The sequence below is a fragment of the Natrix helvetica genome (genome assembly GCF_964273705.1).
Source record: "Natrix helvetica genome assembly, chromosome: 1".
Taxonomy (NCBI): domain Eukaryota; kingdom Metazoa; phylum Chordata; class Lepidosauria; order Squamata; family Natricidae; genus Natrix; species Natrix helvetica.
The window spans coordinates 239,017,658-239,044,611 of record NC_138548.1 but is presented as its reverse complement, the minus strand read 5'-3'; the positions used below and the strand labels follow the sequence as shown (position 1 = coordinate 239,044,611).

The following is a 26,954-nucleotide window of genomic DNA, read 5'->3' as shown; positions in this document are numbered from 1 at the left end:
AACAGGATTTTTTTTAAAGTATGAATTAATATCCAGCATAGAGTATCATCCTGGAAAAAGATTAGCCACTTATCAGGGATCCTCATGCCTGTGAATTTTCATCACTTTACCATGTTTTCTGACAGAATAGAAGAAGAATTGAGATTAGGGTATTTGGTTTTTCTTGATATAAGAAATTACAAGCAGAAGCTGGGCTTTGTATAATAGATAATTTAAACAAGGCGTTAGGAAAATGAATTAGGAAATTAGATTTGAAAATAAAAGATAAATCATGTTATCTATTTGATTTCTAGTTGAAAACATTTAAGACCAATTTTAAACATTTATCCTTTATCAGTTGACATTTCAACATGTCTTTACCAGCATGCATACTTAAATGACCTAACAATTTTTTACAAAAAGATCAAAAATATGGGCTATTCTTAAGGTTTTCATACTGGCTGACTTCCCAAGGGACCGATATACCTCTATACAAATAAAAAACTGCATTAAGTTTTGATCTCACTGGTATCTCAGTGGCAAGATGCTATCAGCTTTAGACTTAATATATTTCAATTTCATCAAGGTAGAAAAATAGCAATAGAAATAGTTAAACTTTCCTGTTTAGTTTTGGTTGCAAAATAATGTCCAGCTAAGATATTTATAAAATATTATAGAAGATTCAACACTGGAAGGGTTGGAATTAGGATGAAAAAAATGGAAAACTGATTAGTATAAAAGAACTGGAATAAATGTGGGGAACATTCAGTTATTAGATATTCAGCTTACTTTTAGGTGATATAGTCTCACAGCAAAAAATCTTTTTTAAAAAAAACGCTACAGTCAAGATGACTGCTAGGGAAGTTTTGTTTTAAAAAAGCCTCAGCAGGTGACAGGATTCAGCTCACCTTGTCGGTTCAGAAGCTAAGTGGCTTCAGGCCTTGGTTAGTACTTTGATGGGAAAGATCCAGGGCTATAGGCCAGGAAGTTAAAAAAAAGCCACCTTGGAAAAAGTAAACCATTTCCATATTTTTTTGCCAGGAAAACTACATGGAGCTGTGCAGATTGCCAATAACAAAGCCCAATTCAAATGAGACTTTAGCTTTTTATTGAAGGGAAAGGGAAATATGTTGTAAGATATAGTATTAAAATGTGCTACATATTTCTTCAGTATAAAAATCCTACATATCCATCACAGGATTCCTTTTGAATTCCTGTTCCTCATGAATTGTGCATCTAGATGATACAATATTTTTTGTAAAACCAGAAGCAAATTAAAGAGGAAAAAATTCTTACTTTGTTTCGGCTGTAGCGAACAGTCCCCTTCCGTGTGTCTTCTGAAACCAGATCTGTGAATATCCAGCCAACCTTAAAACATAATACATATACATTTATTTATTTATTTATTTATTTATTTATTTTTGTTTTGTTTTATTTAAAAATGTTGCCCATCCTAGTTAGTACAATATGGCCTCCGTTATATAAATCCCTTGGAGAAAATATTCTTCACAGCTGTCTGGGGGGAAAAAAATTATTTCTCTAGCATTGCAGAACTCATTTGAATACATTTTATAGTGCCAGCTGGTAAGACCTGCAGTTTTAGGCTCCCTTATGAAAAGATCTGATGACTTCTACAGGGTTCCTACTTTTCAGACTCCTTGCAAAAAAAAAAAAAAGGTATTTAGTCTTCTATGATTTAGACAGCAAAACCAAGAGTCGTTCACAGAACTTTTCTCAATATTCAATTTTTATATTAGTTAATCTAAAAAGCAAGATCAAATCTTTCCATTCAGGTCTAGGAGCTTAGGAGCTGTACATCTTTCAAGACTGCCTGCTTATGGAATCTGACCAACAGGTGAAGATCTGTGAGGGAAGGTACGTCCCACATTTGAGAAAATATTGTCAAGGGCGCCCTCTATTATGGCCTCTTCTACGCACATTATCCCTAGAGCTATGGCCCCCAATCTTTTGGGTACCAGGGACTGGTTCCATGGAGAGAAATTTTTCCATGGACCGGAGGGGGCATGGTTTCGCATGCTGCCTGCATCCCACAGATGGGGCTTCGCTTGTTTGTGTGGACCGGTTTCTGGCATGTCATGGCCTGATGCCAGTTCACGGACTGGGGTTTGGGGAACCCGCCCTACAGGTAAAGACAGTCCATCCCTATTAGTGCTTGAGGGAATGGTAAAAAATAGGGCTCTTCTGCACAGTTTCTGTGGGTGGAATAGAAATGTGGCTGATCCAAAGTGAAAGTTTGATGAGTGCTGAGCTCCTGGGTGTTTATCAGAATTATATTTTACTTCATTACCACCTTATATACACTATTTTAATTCTATTTACTGAAAGGAGTAATTGTAAACTGCTAAAAGTCTGATCAACTGGAATGTCATTCAATCCAAATATATAAATAATGCTATGTGATCAAAAAAGCAACTTTTTGATTTTAGCTCATTCCCACTTGTCTCACCTTTGGGTTCTTGTCCAATTGTTACTTTCTTATAATCACACTGATTTGTTTTCTGTGAAAATATTGTTTTTTGACGCAGCCCCTCATGGCATTTTGTGACAACATTGACAGCACTCAAAATCCCAAACATATTTACCAGCCCAAAAGGTTGGCAACTATGAGAAAACAATCTTACAGCCAAAAAGGAAAATTCCATGTGTAGATAAAGATGTTTGCATAAATCCAAATTAATATTTTGTCATGTGATTTGCTCAAACTCCAGGAAATAAAATCTATTTTATTTCTCTGGAACAAGGATTAACAATATAAATTACCTCCACCTATATAAGAAAATTAATTATTGATCTGAAAGCTGATGTGCCACAATTTTAAAAAAATGACTGGCAGTCTTTAGATAAAGATAATCAAAATACAAGTCAAAATTAAACATATTAGTATGTTGTTTAAAAACTGAAATATAATGATGGTTATATAATTTTAACAGTACATAACTTTTAAAAACATTTTTCTTTTAAATTTTAGTATAATGGTGTAGTTTTATTTATTTATTTAATAATTTATTTATTTATTTAATGCAGACTTGTTATTCCTTTTTTCTTTTTTGGATTTCTCCCTTTTTTCCTCCATTAGGCAGATAGGATTTTTTTGTTTGTCAGATATCTTATTATAAAATATTTCTTTCCTTTAAAATACATATACTTTTACACAACTCCAATACAATTACATTGCAATATGGTTTGTATAAATTGCATATTGACAAAATGATTTTGGTATTTAGTAAGGTTTTCTTCCCTTGTATAAAGAAATTTCCTTCAGTATTTCGACTCCAATGTATTTCAATACCTTTCTTAGGCCAAGTTTTGCAGCAATCTCATCCACAACCTCTGCTTTTGGGTCTTCCAGGAGCTCTAGACTATTTTGTGTACCAATCTAAAAGAAAAAAAAGCAAACGGCATTAGAGAACTAATTTTTAACAGGTAGGCATTTAGCATCTGAAAGGGAAAATAACATCATCCACAATGCGGAAGTATTAGAAGAATGAAAACAGACACGCTACTTTGTCCCATTTACAGAAGTTTCACTTATGAATATAGCAGATCTGTACTTACGTAATGTTTAGAACATGTATGCTTTCCTGATAAAATCAGACTTTACTTTCAAGAATCAGAATAAGAGTAACAGAGTTGGAAGGGACCTTGGAGGTCTTCTAGTCCAAAACCTTGCTCAAGCAGAAGACCCTATAGTATTTCAGACAAATGGCTTAAAAACCTTTGGTGATGGCGCGCCCAAAACTTCTGAAGCTCCACTGATTAATTGTTCTGACAGGAATAGGCTGATTCTCTCCTTGATTAGTCTCTATCCATTGCTTCTTATCCCACCTTAATCTTAAGAATTGATCTAAACATTAAGACACTGTCTGTCAGAATGCATTGGAATCACTCCATAGAAAGGTGGATAACAATGACTTGTGAGACAGCAGATGAAGCATCAACAGAGAATTCCTGCACTGCGCTTCTTTCCAAGTGGGCTAACCAGAATGATGCAAAAAATATGCTGAATGCAAATCAACTTAAAGATTCCAGAGTTCTGTGTTCCTCTCTATTTTCCCTGTCCATATCCCTTTTTAATTTCTCTTCTCCCTTTAAAATATTTACCGTATTTTTCGGAGCATAAGACGCACCTTTTTTCCTCAAAAAAGAGGCTGAAAATCTGGGTGCATCTTATACACCGAATATAGCATTTTTTGCCTCCCTTCACCAAAATGGCTGTGCATATCCTTATGGAGGCTTTCAGAAAGCTCCTGGGGGCTGGGGAGGGCAGAAATGGGCAAAAAACATGCTATTTTTGCCCCCCCCCCAGCAGCACTCTATAAGCCTCCATAAAGGTATGCATGCAATTTGTTTGACAAAAAACAGGCCCATTTTCATGAAAAACGGGCTGTTTTTTGCTCTTTTTGCCCCCCCCGGCTATTCATGCCTTTAAAAAACCACAGCCCGTTTTCGTGAAAAACAGGCCATTTTGGGGAGGTTTGTAGAGTACAAAACCTTTTTTTTTTCTTTTGGAAAGCTCTTTAACTGATTGAGGAGAACTACATTGATCAAGTGCTGTGCCAGCAGAAACACCTACCTATCTGCTGTATTTCTCTCTATCTCTATTTCTCTCTCTCTATCCCTCTACCTACCTACCTACCAACCTATCTACACACACCCTCTCTCTTCCTACCTACCTACTGTATTTCTCTCTCTCTCTCTATTTCTCTCTCTCTCCCTTTATCTACCTACCTACCTAACTACTATCTCTCTCCCTACCTACCTACTGTATTTCTCTCTCTTTCTCTCCCTGTCTAACCCTCTACCTACCTACTTTTTAAAAAAAATTGCCTCTTCAAAACCTTGGTGTGTCTTATACTCCGGTGCATCTTATACTCTGAAAAATACGGTAATTAATTTTTCTCCAGATAGGTTTGATTTCCCTTTCTCCAACAAAAATTATTATCTGTTAAATTTCTAGATGTATAAGCTCATTGATCATTGCTAACCTTTATAAAAATTCTGCTATTTAAATTACCGTACTAATATTTATCTGTTAAGTGAATTCAGAATATATTCAGAAGAAAAGTATAGGAAAAAAATGAATGAGAGCAGGCTATCTAAATTCGTTTTGTATAATGCTTTTCTTTCTTTTACATTGTTTCATTAATCATCTTTTTAAAAATACTTTTAATGCTTGCAAATGATTGATTGCAATTAACAGTGATGAGTGAATATATATTATAATCTGTAAGGATCTGTGAATACAGCCAGGTTGGTGTAGTAGTTAAGACACTGGAAATTTTTGAATTCTATTCTTGCCTCAGGCACATACCTAGCTGGGTGACCTCAGTCTGAATTAAAGATTGTTGATCCCAAGATTGCAAAACTCTACTTAAAGGTAAAGGTTCCCCTCACACATATGTGCTACTTATTCCAAACTCTAGGGGGGGTGCTCATCTCCCTTTCAAAGCCAGCTCTGTCTGAAGATGTCTCCGTGGTCATGTGGCCAGCATGACTAAACACCAAAGGCGCACGGAACGCTGTTACCTTCCCACCAAAGTGGTTCCTCTATTTTTCTACTTGCATTTTTACATGCTTTTAAACTGCTAGGTTGGCAGAAGCTGGAACAAGTAACAGGAGCTCAGTCCATTATGCGGTGCTAGGGATTCAAACCGCTGACCTGTCGACCTTTCTGATCAACAAGCTCCGCATCTTAGCCACTGAGCCCTTTAAACTCCACTTACTATATTTTTCAAAGTATAAGACACACTTTTTCCCCTCAAAAAAGAGGCTGAAAATCGGGGTGGGTCTTATACACTGAATACAGCATTTTTAACCTTCCGAAACCCCACTCCTTCACCAAAATGGTCGTGCAGAGCCTCTAGGAAGCTTTTAGAGAACTCCTGGGGGCTGGGGAGGGCAGAAATGAGTAAAAAACAGCCATTTTTTTGCTCAATTTTAACCCTCCCCCCAGACCCCAGGAGCACTCTATAAGCTTCCTAAAGGCTATCCATGCCCTTTTTGTAACAAAAATGGGCCCGTTTTCGCAAAAAATGGGGCATCTTTTGCTTGTGTTTGGCCCCCCATCCCGCCAGGAGCGCTCTGCAAGCCCCCTAAAGGCTATTCATGCCTTTTTTGGGGGGGGGGAAACAGGTCTGTTTTTGCGAAAAATGGGCCATTTTGGGGAGGTCTGCAGAGTGCAAAAACTTTTTTTTTAATTTGCCTCTTCAAAACCTTAGTGTGTCTTATACTCTGGTACGTCTTATACTCCGAAAAATATGGTAGTTCCTTCCTAACAATAAGCATCTTTTATAATACTTCTAGAATTCTGCACCTAGGAAGAAACTCAAAGAGAATATATGCATAAGATATATCCAAAAGTCCAGAAAAAGAAAGTTGTTACATTTCTCTTTTCTTATGTAATCTTATAAGCATTGCTTAGCTTCTTCTCAAAGAAAAGCCCACTTTATTAGACCTTACTTTTGCTTTTTGCAAAACCTATACCCTATTTCTTAGAGGAAAGAAGCCCTTACATTAGGCAGTCATGGAACTTGATTTCCATTTTAGAAGATGGAGCATAAAAGAAATGACCACAGTAATACTTTATTGTCTCCTTTTTTAAAAAAAGGAATAGGAAAGGAAAACACTTCTATTCTCAAAAATACCTCCAGTATACGCCTTTCCAATTCTATTTGGTCTTTTAGGAAGTAGGGCTAGTGACACAGGGATATGGATTTGTTCTAAAATTCAACATATGGCAGATAAGCCACATTTTTTTCTCACTTGCCCTAGTTCAGCGATGGCGAACCTTTTTTGGCTCGCGTGCCATAAGTGGGGGGAGCGCAGGGGGATCGTGTACAGGCGTGCCGCACCATTATGCAATGCGCGTGCCCCCAGTGCGCATGCACGCACTACAGGTGTGACCACCTCCCATTTTTGCATGCTTTTTCGCCCTCCCCAGGCTCCAGAGGCTTTATAGGAACATGGGGAGGGTGAAAACAACCTCCCCCACCCTGAAGCCCTCCGGAGGCTTCAGGGACCTTCAGGAGGCTTCCCTGAAGCCTCCGAAGCAGTCAAAACAACCCTCCGAGCAAACCAGAAATCACTTCCAGTTTGCTCGGAGGGTCGTTTTAAGCGCTCCGAAGGCTTCAGGGACCTTCAAGAGGCTTCCCTGAAGCCTCCGGAGCAGTCAAAACGACCCTCCGAGCAAACAGGAAGTCTGTTCCTGAATTTCTGGTTTGCCCGTAGGGCCGGGTTTTTGCGCTCTGGAGGCTTCAGGGAAGCTCATGACGCCTCCAGAGGGCTTTCGGGGGGGGGGGCTTTTCTATAAAGCCTCTGGAGCCTGGGGAGGGCGAAAAATGGCTTTAAAAAAGGGTAAACTTAGCTAACAGGACAGCGCCTCGTGTGCCCTGACAAATGGCTCCGCGTGCCTCCTGCGGCAGGCGTGCCATAGGTTTGCCATCACTGCCCTAGTTCATGTAAAGTCATTTGGTGAGTTGGGTGGCAGAGAAATATAATTTAGTTCTCTTTTTAATTTGACTTTTGCATATATCTTATGCCTATCAGCAAATTTCCTTTGAGTTTCTGCCTACATTACAGAATTCAAAAAGAATTGTAACTGATGGGAATGGTAAGTAATTGGCTTGGTTCCAGATCATGATTCAAATGTGGAAACCTAGTTAGGGCAGAAGTCTACATTAACCTATGATTGCTAACCATTATAATGAACTCTACAGTTATAACTACAGGTATTGTTCAATCTGAATCACCTTTCAGTACTCAGTGAACAGTGCCATCTGGTGACTTAATATGATCATGCAGTTATGAAAACAAAATCCAAGGCACCCTAAGTTTACCAATTGATTGGGCTATATGAACCCTTTACAAAACAGCCAAATAGCCTGATCCTTCTACTCAAAATGCCAACATACTGTCCCCTCACCAATGCTGTTTTAAGGGCTTCTGCATGTATGTGCATACTCGGACAACACTTGTGTTAGGATGACACTCAAAGTGCTTTATCAACAATAGCAATAGAAACGTTGATGAATATCTCAAAGTAGCAACATCAGGCTCTGCTATTGTTGTATGACTTGCTCAACAACTGAGACTGGACGACTTGCCAATGTGAGGGGCAAATTCTAATTTATAAAAAGAAATAGATACCGGTTGCTGACTCAGTTTGATGTACCTAACGCTCTTTAGCCTATCGTTCAGGTTTTCAGTTCAGCATGGTGTTAGATTAAAAACAACCATGCTTGCAATATAAATCCTTATCTGTTACAGATCAATGCATACTTGGCAACCTGTCTTCCTCAACTATATAAAATTGTGCAGGCATATTTTCAGCAGAAGCAGAAGGAAGCATGCAGACACATTTCCCCCCCCCCCCCCCCGATAATAGGAAAGCAATTATTTACAAAGTGTACGTTAACAGAGAGCCTACAAACCTTTGTTTAATATAAACACACCTAGAGAGATTTAATTTCACATAAGTGTGAAAACGTTCAGGCTGAAATCAAGTTTGTTTCTTTTCTGCTCGTAGCAAAATTCTTCTCCCCAAAATACGTCAATACATTTTTCTACTTCAATTATCAGAAAATACAAGAGAAATGTTGTTTCCCATGCATTCTTCCTAATGGAGCAAGTCAAGAGGTTTTAAGAGTAGGATTTGATACCTGTGGAGGTTCATAGATGGCAGAAACCTCAGCTCGAATACCCAGAGGAATGTCTTTATGTTCTGTGTACCTCCCATATAGATATCCAAAATGTTGGTTTCCTGTTTTTCTCCAGAAGTCCAAGAAACGATCTGCAATTGTATGGTTCTCAAACATGATATTATCCACATGTCTATATTTCTGCCATTTGAAAAAAGAAACATAAAGCCATAATCAAACACTTTCCCTTATCAGAATCAGTAGAGTTTAATAGAGTCACAAAACTGTAGATATTAGCCTTTTAACTCAGGTTGCTTCATTTGGAGTTACAGAAAACCAACACTCTTTTTAGGAAAAGCATCCTGTTTGATCATGCCCACTTGGCTGCTTCCGCTAATAGAAGTAGCTGAACAATTGACAGCTCTATCCATGAAGAAAAAAACTTCAGCTTCTTTCTCTTCTTTTATGCTATGTTAGCTAGGGAGGTTCACGAATTGCAGAAACCTCAGCTTGGATTCTCAGAAGATATCTTTATATTCTGCATGTTTCACATATAAATATCCAAAATTTCTCTTTCTACTTCTTTCTAGAAGTCCCACTTCAACTATATGATTCTCAAAGATATTACTTACAAATTTGTGAGCCATCGTTCAACAATATTAAAGAATTTAGTTTACTGTGATATCTGAATGTGGCCAATTATTTTTTACACATTCATAGAACTTTACTTTTTCCAATATTTTTGGATCCATAGACACATTTTGTATTTTGAGTTATTGCTTTATACAACATGGCATAATGACTGACATACACCTTGAATAGCCTGCAAAATTCACTGTTGTAATAAAACATTTATTTAATACAAAGAGACATCATTGAGACCCAGCAAGAACAAGATGTAGTTGTAACAATCCTTTATCCTGCAGCAATCCTTATTCAACTGAAGCGAAAGCACAACTTTTGAATACCAGAGTTTCAAAAGGATTCCTTGCAAAGTGAATTGTCAGAATGCAACTTTAATTTATACAAGTAGCTGGAGTAAATTTCCAGACATCCAATTCTAACTTTCTCTATGGAACCCCAATCATGGTCTATGGGCACTTTGATATAACAATTTAAAAAAAAACATGTGTCACTGTTCTCCTTTCACTCACAGCCCTAGGCAGTTCCTAGTACTTTATACTTGTAGGGTGATCCCAGCTTACAGGTTTTCTTTTTTGTTGATCGTGGTGGCTTAGTAGAATTTTGGGGTATCTTTTTTATACTATCCCTTCTATAGACATAGCTGCTCAGAATCAAAATATAATTGAAATATGTGGTGGTGGTCACTCATTTAACAGAACAACAGAGTTGGAATTTAAAATTGCTGTGATTTTTCATATATATTGCAGATTTCCTCTATTTATAAGGAATCTATCAGATAAATATATTGCTTTATCTTTCTATATGAGTGCTAACAGTTGGTCACCAAGCGGCTGTCAGAACACTCTTCAAACTCTCCTGGCTATTCCTTCCCAAAACAAACATCATAGGCAAGAGCTTTCTCTACTGCCTTGAAAAGCTAGCTTCCAATACTCATCTTACCTGCCTGTTGAGTGTGATAGCACTTGGCTGGCACTTGGTACAGATTCCTTCTGGCCATGGAGGATGCCCCTCACATCCAGATTTAATCTTGCAGCTAATGTTTTCAAGAGCAACAAACTTCCCCCTAAACAAAAGAAGAAACATGCTTAATATCTAAACAACAACAATAACAATCAATAAACATACAGCAGACATCCTGCCAGAAGTTACCATCAGACTCTACAGCTATATGCAGTCTGCATATAACTCCCTAATCCTGTAAACTGGGGGGGGGGGGGGGAGCAGTTCAATGTAGATACTAACCTGCCTCTTCTCTCATTTACACTGGTGTTAGCAAACATATCAAGTATGCAAATAACTGCTAACACAGTGTGATCAACATAGAAACTGTAAACATGAGAAACATCAGTTGCAGATTCACAGCATAATAAAAATAAAGATGTTTTAACATTTGCTATTTCTATGCATGGAATATGTTTTATGAGAAATCACCATAAGAAGAAATGTACATGAGACATTAATGGAAATATGGTGCTTCTAGGACAGTTTTTTTTTTATTCTGACCTCTGCTTCAAAAATGTCTTTGCTGCACCAATGTATAAGTTAGTTTAAGGTCAACAACCAAGGGGAAAAATAAAATTCATCTCCCCCAATATAGCAAACTTATTTAAAAATGATTGTTACTACCGTGTTTCCCTGAAAACACGACAGGGTCTTATTTTCTTTTGATCCCTGAAGTAAGCGCTTATTTTCGGAGACATCTTATTATTTTTGAGGTGCAGGAGCCCCCTTAAACTTGGCCCGTGGATCAGCTGATCCAGAGAGGGCCAGAAGTTCTGTCTCGGTTTCTGGCACACTCTTGCCAGTCTAGTGTCGCTGGGCCTGCTGCTCTTTTTGCGGCCGCCAGTAAGAGAAGGGGCACGGTAGCTAGGGTTTGTGGGAGTGGCCCCTGCGAGGCCATTCTGTGTGGATGGCAGGTGTATGTGGGGTGCGTGGGGCATGTCCCCCCTAGGAAATGGCGGGGACCGGCTATGCATGCTTTTAAGTATTTTAAGGGAGGGCTTATTTTGGGGGGGAGGACATGTTTTAGCACATGCACTCAAAAGCCTGATTGGGCTTATTATCCGGGGAGGTCTTATTTTGGGGGAAGCAAGGTATTTGAAGCCAATTTGTTTTCTAATTTTTCAGATTTTGCCATTTTGTCATCTTTCTACTCCCCTGTAGTAGGTACAAAGTTTCTTACTTGTCTGCACCTCCGGTCAGTTTCCTGATATAGGCATGGAATGACATATGCTTCACAGGAGGTTCCAGATGGTTTAAATAATCCTCATCAAAAGGCTGCCAAGACCACATACACAAAGGAAAACCAAGTCAGACACCTGCTTGATAATACATTGATCACCGTACAAATGGATCTTTTAGTCTGAATACTCTGTTGGCATTCAATGTGGAAATAATTAGGCAATGTTATGCTCTTTTTCCACGGCAGTTGCTATTCTGACAGTAATAGAGGAGCCCTTTCTTCTCCCTCCCCCGCACGTTAAAATGTTTTACTCTTCTACAAAATAGCTTTAGAAACCCAACCTATCTCATGGAAGTAATATTCTTGCTTTTCTAAGCTTACAGAGCTAAAAACAAAGCTAGAGAATTCTAGCAGAGGTTACCTAACTAACTGAAGAATCTGTGCACAACTAAAAATGATTAAAAGGTTATTATATAAGTCATTAGTAAAAACAGTGCAGGATATAAACATATCCCCCCCCCCCCAGTTGTAGCTTTTAAAAAGGAAAGAATCCACTTCCCATATAAGTGGAAAATACCAACTGCATATGCTTTCTTGAAACTTGTAACATAAAATAGTATATCCTGTTAAAACCACTATTGCAAAAAGCCAGAAGTCAAAAAACAGATAAATCCAAGTTCTGATTTGACAGGTATATCCAAGGGTCCAATTTTACCTCTTTAACCATTATCAGCACAGCTAGGATGCATTAAAGTTTCAACAACATCCTCTCTATTGATGCCATTAAAGCAACCTTATACATCAAGAAAACTTTTACCTTGTAAAGTATTACTATAATAGCTTTCACTTATCTGCTTACCTCTAAAGGTACACAATGTACACATTTGCCCAATGGACCATGTCGACATCTGTGTAAAGAGAACATCAGCAGCTAAATTTACTGGCAAAAACAGAAAAGCACTCTATTTTGTAAAGCTTTACAGATTAATACTTAATACACATTCATAAATTAATATGAGCCCAACGGCCTGAGATTTCCATTGCTAAGCAAAGCAGTCATTAAGCACAGCATGCTATGACTACACCGATTAGCAATAGCAGTTCCATGTTGCAGTTGTTAGGGCAGGACCCAGCGGTCCTTAGATGGGGACCTCATGTTTCTCCTGCCCTGCCTATTTACCCACCATGTCTGCCCTTGTGGTCACCCCTGCTATCCCAGCTGATCATCATCTTCTTCTGCTTCTGCTTGCCCCTGATAAGGTCTTCAGAGGGTCTCATACAGCCCTCTGTGTGAGGATGACTTGCAGAGGGCGGGGCCAGGCATACCTCGTCAACAGAAGGCAGCAAAGATCAGCTGGGGGTGGTAGAGTGGGGCAGCTGAATGCAGGGCAATATGGATGGAGAGGGAAGCAGAATGCATGATGGCCAAAAGGACAGAGATGGAGAGGAGACAGGTGAGTAAATGAAGTTGAAGCACCTCTTATGGTCCTCAATCTGAATAGTCTGTCAAGTACCTGAATTTTGATCATGTGCCCATCGGAGCATTTCAATGATTGTAATGTGAAGAACCTATTTAAATACCATTCATTCAGCACTGTCATAACTTCAAACAGCTGTCAAATGTATAGTCATTAAGCAAGGACTGCCCGTACTGATCACAGATTAACAAATGGTTAAGCACACATCAGCTAAGAATTACTGTGCTGATTGCCGACTACACTGAGAATATTCCCTAATTTCACAAATGTAATTATGGAGAGTACTGATAAGATACAATGCTATTTTTGTTAAAAATGGAATAGAGACAGATTGGTTATACTGTTGCAGAAAAGATCCAGAGCACCATCTTCCATTTCCATCCATTTAAGGAGGCAATAGGCTATTATTCAATATTTTAAAAATCTTCCATTTATTCAAGATTTATTTTGACAGCAGGTCTTTCAGAACAACTTTCTTTCTCTGCTGTTGGCATTTTCTTCATAAAAGTTAAGTGTGTTCTTAGCAACTTTCACTTTATATATATATATAAAGGCATACATTCAACAAGAGATTTTTTTTGCCTATGATGCTTTCATGACCACTTTTTTTAAAAACCACACAACTGCCAACAATACTTCACTATTCAAAGGCTTTTGGTTTTTGATCTTCACTGAAGCAATCATTCCAATACATGGAAAACTGCATAAAGGACCAGTGTAGACCTACCTAACCTTAAAAGAAATAACACATTATAGAAGTTTAAATCAGATTCTTATAATAGTTACTATTAATAGAGGTCTACTCTAAAATGTATAGCTATACACCACAAGTAGCCTTCTGGTGGTCACAGTGCCATTTCCTCAGACAGACACCAACTACTGCAATGTTCTCAGTGTACCCTGTGAGAATAATATATTTTGTGTCTCTTTAAAGATTCCAGCTAGGATCAAAATGGCTATCGAAAGCAATTCTGAGCTTCTCAATATATGTGAGAAATACTAAAGCATGCACCATTTCTGAAGTTTTGAAGTTTTACAGGTGTAAAAGATTTAGAAGGTAAAAACCAAGCAAATTGTCTACAATCATGTCTTCTTAATATGACTTCTACTGGCTTAACAAAGTATCTATGATGGCCTTTTTGTAATTCTGTGTTATTATTTTTCCCTTTCTTACTTGTAGAAGCTCAAGTATTTCAAAACTATAATAATTAGAAGGATATGAACACTATTATAAAATACAGTCACTACCTTTGATTCTATATCTCTATCTCTCTATCTATTTATTATCAATGTTGCTCTTGCATGGGCATAAACCACCCTATATTTGTTAGTGGCAATTTCAAATCATCTATGTTGATGTTTGGGATGCACAATTCTAAGCATGCTTTAAATGTTCAGTTAAATTGGAAATTTTCTTCAAACTAATCAGCCATCCAGTATCATCTTCAGCAAGACCCAGCAGGTTTGCAGTAGATGATCTAGTGAGGGCTACTTCCTATGTTTACGGCCTAAAGTATTGCAGTTGCCACTTCAGAAGCTTCTGTCCCAAAATTCATAGTGTTAAATGAAGGGCTTCTGTACTTTAGTTGACTAAATATTTCTCATCCTTTGCTGCTGTTATTAGAAATCCAGTAAATTCAAGACAGACAGGACTTTTATTGAGAGTACTAGAATTGTGAATAAGCAATTGTATTTAATAAAAGCAAATCAAGCTTATACTATGCGCTTAGAGCTCTCTTGCACAATTTAAGTTTGGCTAAAGAAAGAAGTTACTCCATATTCTACCCAGACTTGCCTGAAATTATTCATGTCTACTATTATTACATCTACAGTACAGATGTAAGGACATAGGCCAAATTGTGGCACTCCAAGATTTTAGATGGGAACAAATGGATTACTCAAGTACTAAGCTACAATATTATTTCATTATGTGCTTTTAACAAATGATGACTAAGATGCACTCCATTCTACAAAGCTCTAAATGATTTGAAGGTCAGATAAGTCTAACAATTAATATAGATCAGACCTTTTCAATGGCTGTCAGTGTTTTTTGTGAACAACAGTAACGTATTTTTTTTTAAAGAATAGGATTACAAATCTGTCTGAAGCTACTTTCTATGAGAATTTCAGAGTGCATCTTTACTGAACACATGTATTGATTACCATACAAAGACAAAACTTCTATCAAAATACTATGAGGCTGACTTTCCTACAAAAGCCAGTACCATTTTTCCCCCATGGCCTGTTCTGAAGATCAATGCATCAATTTTCCAAGATTTCTAAAGAAAGAATCCATTTTTGAGTTGTTTCACATAAGCAGTGCTGAAACACATAGCATCTTTGGCTATTATCAACCCATCTCAGAGAACTAAATTACTACCAAATTGTGGGAAAGTGCTTCAACATGAATTGACATGGGATTACTTTAGTTACCTTTGAGAATGGGGAAACAGGAAAACAGAGAAGGAAAACAGGAAATAAACAGCAAACTGTGAGGAATTTTGTGGAAATAAGAAAACACAATGATATTTACAATTGCTGGTCTCTGCTTCTATAAATTTTCCCATCTTGTTTTATTAGGTACTGATCAATTTCATCTTCTACCACCTGGGGAACACCTAGTGGACGTGTTCCTTGAGAAATTGAGGTATCCATGTTCTCAGAGGAAGAGCCAGGTGTGCTTGATGGAAAAAGAAATAGCATATCTCCATGTCTGCAAAAACAAAACAAAAATGGTAGAACTGTTACAGACTTATCAATTTCAGAATGATATTCAACCGAATCAAACTATTTTAGTTTGGAAATACTTAGGGGGATTTTAGGTGGGCACTCTACAGGATTGGCAATTGTAGATTTCATTACACCATCTTTTCCCATTTACAGAAAGGAGGGAGATTAAGCCGAAGCTTTCTACAAAGAAATTGAGACCATCTTCTCTGAACTCTCCTTTCTTCTTCCAAGCTGTCTGCACCATCTTCCGAACTATTCTGGATGGTGCCTCAACTTTCTGAAACAGCTTTTTGGGGAGCTACAGACATAATCAAGTAAACAATCTCCCCACCCTTGCAACTAACTTTCCTGTGAGCAGAATGTAGATCAAAGGAAAACTGGATCTAAACCCAAAGTGTACTGAGCCTACACTAGAACGATCTTATGATTATTTATTTGCAAGTAAGTTTCCCTGAGTTCAACTGAAGTTATTGTGAGATAAATGCACAGAGGATTGCGATTTAAGAACTTTCCAGTTTTTACATTATTTCTTTTTATCTCATGACAAATAATGATGGCTCTTCTGAAGCTGCATTTTTCTGAGATGTCATTTCCCAAAGAGCCATTTTTTTTATAATGGTAGCAAAAGGACTCCCACCTCCCCATCCTATTCAAGATAAAAACAGACCAAGGAAAGAACAAGTTCTAAACAGTTTCATATTTCTGCCTTTTTCCGCCTACAATTATTGGAAAGCTGCCAAAAACTAGTAGACTATGGATGATTCACAAGGGAAATGATGAGTAACCTATTCTACCAAGGTTAGCTTTTCTTCTCGGAATGGTAACATCAAGGGTTGACGGAGAAACCAATTAATTGCCTGCTCCAAATAAAAAGTACCTTCAAGGGAATAGCGCAGTCTCCTCCTTTTACATTTCATAGGAAAAAGTAAGGAGGTTTTGTCTCATTTCAATTGGCATTTAGGAATTAAACATGCTATGCCATATTTTAATAGCTGCTATTTTAATTGCATAATGTACCATCAAAAGTGAGTGAGGAATATATAAGTGGGTTAAATACGCACAGCATGTACAGGTAGCCCTTGAGTTACATCTGCAATTGGAAGTGGAATTGCCATTGCTAAATGATGCAGTTGTAAAATATGACATTGCCTAATTTCGTCACTTAGCAACCAGAAATCCTTGCGGTCTGGCTGTTGTCATAACCCAGAGGTGTGGGCCATTAAGCAGGAAGCAGAGGGAGTCCAAGGTAAAAAAGTGCAGAAGTGTTGCAGGGAGTGGGAGAGTCCCTGAAAGGTTCAGCACAGCTCGTAAGTGTGAGTGACGGAGGCCATAAGAAGAGAACATAAGGTTCATGTGTATGTGCAACTGCAGGGAAAATGAGGAAAGGTGCTGAGGGGTACATGTAATCACAGGGAAGACACTGAAAGGCAACATGGTATATATGCATGCAAACATGCGTCTCCCAGTACTCACATGGAGTGCATCCATGTGAGTACTGGGAGACAGAAGCAGTGGGTGTTGGATGCATGTAAACAAAGGGGGAAAGAAAGGCATGGTGCATGCGAGCTAAAAAGACGGGGGGGGGGGGGGACGACACTTACTTGACTTTCCTTGTGAAAGGCCTGCAGGGAAGTTGCCAAATGGCAAACATGTGACTGCGGAATGCTGAAGCCAGTCATAGGTGCAAACTGGTTGCCAAATGCTTCAATTTTGTTGCTATGACCATAGCCAGAATTCTGAGGACCAGCTGTAAATCCCTCCATTCAGTGCATTGCCACTTTAAATAGTGGTTGAACAAAGGGCTGTAACTCAAAGACTAGCTGCACTTACCTCAGATAGATTCTATAGGTCTTTATAATAAAATACATGCCACATACTTATTTATGATAGAGACCCACCAAAGCCTTTTGAAGTTTCAGACTTTGGAAAAGATGTGACTGCGGCTAGTCTTTTCCCATAGTGGAAAAAATGAGGAAGCTAAATGGGATCCACCAAGCATGCTCTTGCTGAAATGAGGAATAGACCCTACAAAGACTATGCAGATACATTTTACTATCATAGTATACCAGTTTGTGAAAAGCAACATTATTCCAAAAGAAAGCAAAATTAAATAGACTGCTCCCTAGTTATAAAAATGACAACAGAATAAGATATTTAAAGTGAAAAGCAAGAACAATTATGATTGTCCTTTCTTTACCCTGAAACAGGGGTGGATTCTGGCCGGCACTACTGCTGGTTCACTCGTGTGCATGCTTTGTGCACGCATGCTTGATGCGCACACATGCGCAGTGCAATTAAAATTGTTATGCACATGCACAGAACTGAAAAACAAGATGGTGGCGCTGGCGGCACCAACCAAGGAATCAATTCGGGGGTATGGCAGGCCTGGGGCACTGCCGGTTCCAGTGACCCAGGCCGCCAAACCACTACCAGTCTGAACCAGTAGGAACCCACCACTGCCCTGAAACATCTAATGAATCAGCCAAGAGGTAAAGCAAATAGTCATCCTTTGAGAGATAGGTGGCTATATAAATTTGATAGATGGACAGACAGATGCCATGTGTATGCCTACGTAACCTATTTGAGTTTAAAATTCTTTTCTCTTCTACCAATACAGTGCTTGAAACATTCAAAAACTTCAAACTATTAAAGAACAATTTACTTCCTGAGAAACAATTCACCCATCTAACCATGCTGACTTATTTGTGTTATGTGAAATACATATGCAAATATCCTGAAAAGATGGTAATTTTGTTTTGGAGTCCAACCTGTTGTAGATGGGGTTACTCTCAAATCCCAAGTAATCCACAACATGTCTGGGTACTTCATACTTTAGCCAGATGGCAAATCAATTAAGTATGTCACAGCTGCATCAATGGAAATAAATAGGATTTTTGAGAAGCAGCCCTCTCCCTCCTGGTTCCCTTCAGGCAGAGAGGGTAAGGCATGGGCAACAAGATTCAAAGGTGTTTCTTTAAAGGAAGGTGAAGATACTACCAAAGTGGTATGTGTCCTCCTAAAGAAGCCATATCTTGATCCAGCATGGTGGAAAACCACTGCTCAGTCTCCAAATACTCCTTTCTGGAGAATATTATAGAAAAGATGATCCCTTCAGAATTGAGCCTTCAGTCAAGATTCAGACTTAGAGTCGGAGAGTAGTAGTGCTAATTGCTCTGGTGAAGACTTTCATTGGGACCTAGAAAGTTGGGGTGTGCCTCTCTTGATCCTTTTGGACCTCTCAGTGGCTTCTGAAATCATCAACCATAGCAGTTTGTTAGGCCATCGACAGGAGGCAGAAATTGGGGGCCTTACTTTGCAGCAGCTCTCCTCTTATTTACTGGCCAGGTCCAGTTAACAGTGGAAGAGAAGGAGCAGTCAAGCCCTTTGGCTGCTCCAGTATAGGTGCTCCAAAGCTTGGTTCTTTTTGCATTGTTTTTTAACATCTGCAATAAGTTTCTACCTACTATGTCCATTTGCTGAGGCTGGGTCTGCCCACATATATTATTGGATCACATTTTGGGAGAGGTCATTGATCAGTTTGGGAAGAAATAACACCAATTCATTGATAGTAACTCAATTGTGTATCATTTTCTAACTTAAAGCCAAGAGGTTCTAAGGGTCTGGGTGGCTAAAAATAACCCTAAATCCTAGCGATATATATTTACTAGTTATTGAGAAATACCAAGATGGCCTCATTATTGTCTTTGCACAGGGTTGTCTTGGTATTTGTGGACTTCCTGCTTTTGCTGGAGCAGCAGATGGACACTACAATTGGGAGACATTGCCCAGCAGGGGCTGATGAGCCAATTGCAACCCTACTCGGACCTGGAAACCCTGGTGAGAGTAATTCATGCTCTTTGGGTTTACATGTGCTCTAAAGGGGTTGCCTTTGATGATAATTCGAGTTTATAGAGTGCAACAGCCAAAATGAAAGTATAATTATATTCTCTGCAGTATAGGTTGCTAATAGGTTTCTGAAACCAATTAAAATGCTGCTTTTAATCTACAAAACTCTATATGGGTTTGTTCCAGAATACCTTAGAAACCATTTCCTCCAGGCAGAATTTGTTAGTTCCTGAATTCACAGGTGGGAGGAGGGGGAGGATGTTCAAGGTTCCACCCTTATGAGAATGCAAAGAGTCATAGGCTGAAAAGAAAGACTTTTTGTGGCCTCCAAATCCCAGAACGCTTTGCCCTTGGAAGTATACCTGGTACTCTCTCTAATAGACTTTTGCAAAGCAATGGGCACTTAGGGATTGATGGTGTTTACTTGTTTGATGATTGGGCAGCTCTGTGATGATGAGTTTTTATTTTCCTGTTTGTTAGTATTTTGACTGGATACATATAATGCAATATCAAAACTGTTTTAGCTGGATTGCATAACAATACATAAAAGAAATCGAACCTGGAAAATATTTAACAGATACACATATAAAGATATCACAATACAGTCTCTTGACTTGTCAAAACATAACGGCAATCAACTCTAGTCCAAGCGTGGCCCCAATATTTTACTGAATACTTACTTGATCTTCAGTAAGTTGAGGGATTTATTGGGAGAGGATGTGATCTCACCAGTCCTGTTTCTATTGATGTACACAGAAAATCCATTATTTCTGAAGCCAAATTCTTTTGCAACCTATACAAACAAATTAATTTATTGGTAGAAATCAAGATACAAAGCATCTTATTCTGTCTGTAAATATTACAAAAGTGTGAACATAATTTATCATACTTACATACATATAACAGCTATTCAAGGACTCTCCAGTACATCTGAATTATTTGTTCACATTTAAATTAAGACTCTATAAGGATGGATTTTAGAAACAAAGCCTGATTGCTAATGTTAATGATTAACTATATTTAATCCATTTGTGAAGGAAAACATATTGCTTCAACCAGATTAATCAAATCACCAGCTGAAACTGGTAGAAAAAGGGGGCAAACAAATTTCACATCTTTCAACATTTTCTCTCTCTCTAGTTTAATACAGAAGTAGTAAGAACATTCACTGCTTCACAATATATCCAAATACACACAGTATAAAATATCATTAGAGCTAGCAGGGTATTTATAAGTTGGACATCCAAATAAGTGGCATTAAATTGAAATATGGCTATCAATATACTTTTGAAATTTGTTCTCTGCAGAAACTCAGCTGGCTCTTTTGCCTAAATGTACTCCTTCTATTTTAGGATTCAACAACTCCTAGACAGCATGGTCAGCCTGAGCAAAATTTATGCTTGCCATAATCCTATCCACACACAACAGGGATGAACTCTTTGAACGGAACATGGAGCTCAGGATCCAACATCATGGGTTAGGGGAAGTGCCTTTTCTACATCAGAAAAATATAGGCTCTTCCTCACTGTATACGTTTTCAGATTCTCAGCAAAAAAACTTCATGGTTTTCCTATTGCTTCTGATGTTTAGTGTAGAATCAGGAGGAACATTGCTAGTACAGCTGTACAGGTAGCCTTCAACTTACAGCATTTAATGACTGTTCAAAATTACAACATGGACTTACGACCATTCTTCACATTTAAAACCGTTGCAGCATCCCCATGGCAAGATAATCAAAATTCAAATGTTTGGCAACTGGTTCATATTTATGAGTGTTACAGTGTCCTGGGTCATGTGATCACCTTTTGCGAACTTCTGATAAGCAAACGGGAGAGCCAGATTCAGTTAACAATCACGTTGCTAATTTAAAAACTAAAGTGATTCACTTAAAAACTGTGGCAAGAAAGGTCGTAAAATGGGACAAAATTCACTTAAAAAATGTCTTGCTTAGCAACAAAAATGTTGGGCTAAATTATGGGTACGACCATATAAGGACTACTTGCATTTCAATTTTAAGTTATAACTACACCATGATTTTAAACTATTTATTTTATTAAAATGAACATGGGCATTACTTTGAAAGTAGTGCTTAAAAGTTATGTATGTTTAAAAATACAATTACTTTTTCAATCAAAAATTATGATGTATGCTGTATTGGTTACTTACATTCTTAAATAAGTTGTCAATGTTTTTCTTTTTAGTATTTATTCATTTTGGTTGCAAAATCTGCTTATTTTCACCCTGCTTGCTGATTTAATATGGTGAAACCATCAGTGTATGATGTGACAAGGGGTATGTCCTTCAGCCATTTTCAGAGAGCCTATTTTCAGCTCTGAGTAACTGGCCTACAGACACCCAACTGGCTTCTGTGCCTAAGGGAGGATTAGAACCAAAGTCTCACTGCACCTATAACTGGTACCTTAACCAGTTATACGACACTGGCTCTCACTACACAAGTAGTCTATAATTACAATAATTACAATATATAGGCCTATCTGTACATTTCTCAGAATTAGGAATTAAATTCTGCAGAATGTAATATAATCCTATTCCTACTATACATGCTTATGAGTGCAGATGGGGGTTCTACATAACAGTTATAGAATGTTAAAGGTATAAACTAATATGGCAATTCTGAATGCAATAATTGCTTCTCATTCTATTCACCTTACCTGTATTAATCCTACTGGTCTCTCAACATGGAGACCAACTTTTTTGCTCTGCACCATCTGACTGGCAGATGCTGTAATTCATCACACCAGATCTTTTCTCATCAAACAGTTTAAAACAATCCTTCAACAGAAATTCATTGCAACATGTCAGGACAAGTTCAAAATAGAGCCTAACACCATATTCTCTAGACATTCATACAACAATTTAACACTGCATTCAGTTGTAGACACCATAATGTGACCCCTCCCCAACTTATTGTTTTGAAATTTTATCTGATGAAGTTATTCAGAGAGATACACACTATTTGGTCAGCCTGATTTGGCCTAATAAAGGCAGTGTCAATAGAGATTCTGGAATGTCTTTGCTCTCTTTGAATTCAGATAAAGCTTCAGTGAAAATTCAAAGTAAAAATACATCATCAAAAGTTTCGGGGCAAAAACTAAACAGTATAGATGCTTGGACTGGCTTATTCAACCAATGTGAGATGAACTTCTATTACTATCTTAGGATAGCCCAAAGAATATGCCAAAACCAGAATACCTTTTTCAGAAATGTTGCAGCAGTTTCTCGTTTTGTTGCAGTAATACGTTTCACTCCTTCTGGTGACTGGACACGGATTATCTATAAGGAATTTTACAGATTTAGGAAAAAGCTAAAGAAAAATAACTTAAAAATAATGTCCATCAAATTTTCATGATTAAGGCAAAAGAAAAGAGAGCATATATACAAATCTGACTCTAGAATATGTAAGAGATGTAACATTTCATGAATGTTATTTTTAACATACAAAAATTTGTCAAAAATATATAGCTAGCCAAAGTAAAGAAATTAATAGCTGTACAATAGGATTGTACTTAACTATTAATTTCATTAGTTCAGCTAGTAATAAATAATATTAGAAAAACATAGAATGAATTTTAAGTTTTTAAGTTACAAATTGCAGAGCTTTAATTCAGACATATAAAGAAATTTCATGAGCTTTTTAGACTGGTAAAAGAATATTACACCACATTGCATCATTAATTGCATGCATGCTTCATTTTAAAGGAAAATTGTCATCCATCTTCATTAAAATGAAAAGTCACACCAATCCTGTGGGATACACAGGAAGAATAGTGTCTATTTACTGAGGAAGTCAAGCTTAGCTTTGATAAGAGACTAACTTGTTTTTGGCAACATTTAGCACTAAACGCTATATTCAGTGGTGGGTTCCGGATTCCGGAGTTACCCACATGCACGCACGCACGCGCGCATGCATTGTAGCATCAAATGCTTCCGCAAGCCTCCGCAATGCTCCAGCTGCTCAGCGGAGCACTGCGCAGGCGCCGTATGCACCATGCGCGTGCGCGGAAGCGTCAAAAGCTTAAAGCACAGGTAAGGAGCACGGGCGGGCGAGTGGATGGGCTCTCCGGAGCACCCTACCGGAATGGTACCTGGTGTTCCAGGCAGGATCTGGTATGCCTGTACCGGGGTATACCGCCTACAACCCACCACTGACTATATCTTCTTACAGAATTTAAAAACATACACAAGCTGCATTAATGTGCACAACCCTATATCCTTTGTTAGGCCACTGCTCAGAGTTCAAATCTATACTTGAAAGATGATGCAGTTTAAGGGCAGATTTTACAGATTAATTGGGGTTCACTTCACTTGAATGTAAGAATTAAACATGGTGGAAATTCACACATGCTAATGTCCTATAAAATGTTTGAAACACTTTTTAATATGATAGCTTTCCAACACGTGGTTCCAGAAAAATGTATTAATGCAAAGAAGCAATTCTATATGGCTTTCTTGATAATTCTATTACAATAAGCATAGGTAATTTCAGTCTGAATATGAATTGGATCTGACTACATTGCAGCACAGCACACTGGTGAAGCAATTCTGTCTTTAAAAGGTAAAGATGCTCTTGTATTGAGCTCAACTCCTTTGCCTCAAAGTGCTGATTCCATAATTCCAGCTAGCATTGCACCTGGAGACACAGCTAAATAACTAATTCTAGGACAATGCCAAACCATTAATTATCTCCTTGAACAATGTCCAAATCTTAAAATCTTTTTAAAACTAGATAATGTATGTGCATACACATGTACACACCCACTTTCTATTTGGTACAAATTTCAAGAGGAAACTGTATTTTTAAAAATAGGAACATTTAAAAGATTGGTGTATATTTAAAAAAATACTTTTAAAGAAAAGCTGATATACTGCAATTTCCAGATGTGGATGTGCAGATATTTACCAACTGGTAATATTTTGATATTTTGGAACTATAGTAAGCAGTTAAATTACGTTTTTTCTTAATATTTGGAGAAAAATAGCAAATAGAATTTATTTCAAAATTATATAATCTCCCAAAGTTATACTTTGAAATGTACAATGGTCCATTACATATTCATGTAATTATACAAATGATGGTTATTGGCAGTTTAAAATAAATTTTATTATTAAAATTAATAAAGAAAATTAAAAATTTAGTATAAACTTTGGTAAAAAAGAAATCGGATATAATTTGAATGGATGTATAAGTGACTTAAAGGCTACCACATTGGCACCCTATTTTAAAAGGAAACTAAAGATTCTGTAAAGCCCTGTATCAAAATACTGATTAAATTCAACTAAAAGCAGAATTTAAATCAAACTGATTCACAGTATAGTCTAACTGCTGAGATGGAAGGCTACAGATTACCGCCAAAGTTGCTCAAATTGCCTGCAATTTGCAATATATAACTAATTGTATCAATGTGACCCAAATACAATGTAGCCAGTACTAAGACCAAAGAGATCGACAATCTATTAATATAAAACAAGGAAAATTGGTCTAACTTTATTAAAACTCGTACTGTCCAATTTTATGAAATATTATACAAACCTAGCTGCCAAAAGATAATTTTAAAATTTGGATTGGTCTTGCTATACATATTTTTCTATTTATTTCTTTATTATAATAAAATCTGATAGAAAGGAAAGATGGCAGTGCAATATGCTTTTAAGCGTGGTAGGACCTGCTATCGTTACGCCTTAACTAAACCTTTTCACTGATGATAAAGGACAGGGAAGAGTTTTTCACCTTTGCCAATTCAGATAAGGAAAACATTGAAGATACTTCTTAAATGCTATTAATATAAAGCAAGTATTGAAGTAGTTCTAGCATAGCCAAAGCTTCACTTATTTACTGAGGAGTTTCTTACTGTCAAAAACCCCAAACAAGTGATCCACTGGGATACACATGATTCATGCTGTCTGGCATGCAAAGTAATACAATAATTAAGGGAATGTGGGCAGGAAGTCATATATACTATGGATGTAGCTATCTTAATTTATTGCAAGTAATGTTAATATTGAACCTAGATCCAAAATAATTAGGGTTTTAAAGGGGAAAAAAAACAGAGTTATAGAAACTCTGTCAGCTTTTCCAAGTTTTTGTTGCCTTCTAAATGTATTAAACTCCTATGAACACATCATCCTGGGATTATAGGAAAAGTAGTCCGGTATTTCAAGAGAAAAAAAAATCTTTAGAGATAGATTCTTATTCTATGTATCAGGGAGCTCAACCAATCTCATTGTATATATGTTGTGCACTGACAATAAAGAATTATATTATTATTATTGTGCATTTGTAACGAAAGCTCAGCTTTTAATTTTTGAACTCTTTGCATATATCCTGACCTAAGGAGAAAGAGCCCAAAATGTTAAGTCAGTCCAATTTACTGGACATATATCAATGCTATATCCACACGTTTTTCTCCAGAGAACTTGGGGGATTTTGCTTTTGAAAATTCTTCATTTCTGGTCCATCTTGTCCAGTGACACTACTTTTTTTAGTGGTGAGGGGAAGATATATATATATATAGTTTTGTTATATATATAGTTTCGTTATATATATATATAACGAAACTGGCTTGAAAGCCCTGATGTGCTCAGTTCTTCCCTCTCTGGACAGAAGTCCATATTTCAACACTCAATGAAGGTGGGGAGGGGACCCCCATCTTCAGTTGCAGCAGACCCGCGCCCCCCTCGTTCAGGGAGGTCCCCCTTGCTCTTCCACAACCCTGGCAAGGGAGAAGACGGGGCAGGAAAATAAACCCCACCGCGGGCTGGTGCCTCCCATCTTCCCAAGGCAGAGCTGTCAGCCCCCAGCCGGACAGGCGCTGGGGAAGCCAAGTCGGGAGACCCCCCCCCCCGCCCGCTTTACAATGACAAAAGACCGGAGGGGGGGAAACCCCTCCGGGAGGGATGAGAGAAGAGGGAGAACCCCCCTCCTTCCCCCTCCCCGGCTTCGTCCCCCTCGGACGAGCCGAACTTACAATGGTCTCCGCCATATCCTTGCCGCCGTTCCGACCCTCGTCCTGCCCCGGCTCCGGCAGCTCCGCCCCTTACCCGCCCTCCCCGCTGCTCGTACGCCGCCAATACTGCCGCGTCACCGTTTCCCGCCCGGCAGCGCAGAAGAAGCAACAAGGTTCCGGGTAGAAAAGGTCCGCCCCGAAGAAGACGCAGCCTTAGCCTCTCTTTCCTTTCCCATTCCCGTTCGCTGGCTCCGCCTAGTGCGGTGTTTCCCAACCTTGGCCACTTGAAGATGTTTGGACTTCAACTCCCAGAATTCTGGGAGTTGAAGTGCAGGCATCTTCAAGTGGCCAAGGTTGGGAAACACTGGCCTAGTGGCTTCTGATTTTATCAGAGAGTCCCAAAGGAGCTTTTTTCAGGAGGCGACTGGACTTTCTTGTTTGTTTGTTTGTTTTTTCCTTTTCAACCTTGACT

The 26,954-nt window shown here is 38.1% G+C and overlaps 1 protein-coding gene across 1 annotated transcript in view; it reads right to left on the bottom strand.

The window, feature by feature from the left end:
* Positions 1-26,635, bottom strand: part of NPLOC4 (NPL4 homolog, ubiquitin recognition factor) — a 50,774-nt gene extending 24,139 nt beyond the window's left edge. The window contains exons 1-10 of the mRNA XM_081938726.1: positions 26,504-26,635; positions 22,731-22,811; positions 20,198-20,310; positions 15,475-15,654; positions 12,323-12,371; positions 11,464-11,558; positions 10,221-10,344; positions 8,658-8,837; positions 3,290-3,376; positions 1,276-1,347 (exon numbers count right to left, since the gene is read on the bottom strand). Of these exons, the coding sequence (XP_081794852.1) occupies positions 1,276-1,347; positions 3,290-3,376; positions 8,658-8,837; positions 10,221-10,344; positions 11,464-11,558; positions 12,323-12,371; positions 15,475-15,654; positions 20,198-20,310; positions 22,731-22,811; positions 26,504-26,518 (996 nt within the window). The 5' untranslated portion in view covers positions 26,519-26,635. The remainder of the gene's footprint in view (positions 1-1,275; positions 1,348-3,289; positions 3,377-8,657; positions 8,838-10,220; positions 10,345-11,463; positions 11,559-12,322; positions 12,372-15,474; positions 15,655-20,197; positions 20,311-22,730; positions 22,812-26,503) is intronic.
* Positions 26,636-26,954: the final 319 nt, after the last annotated feature.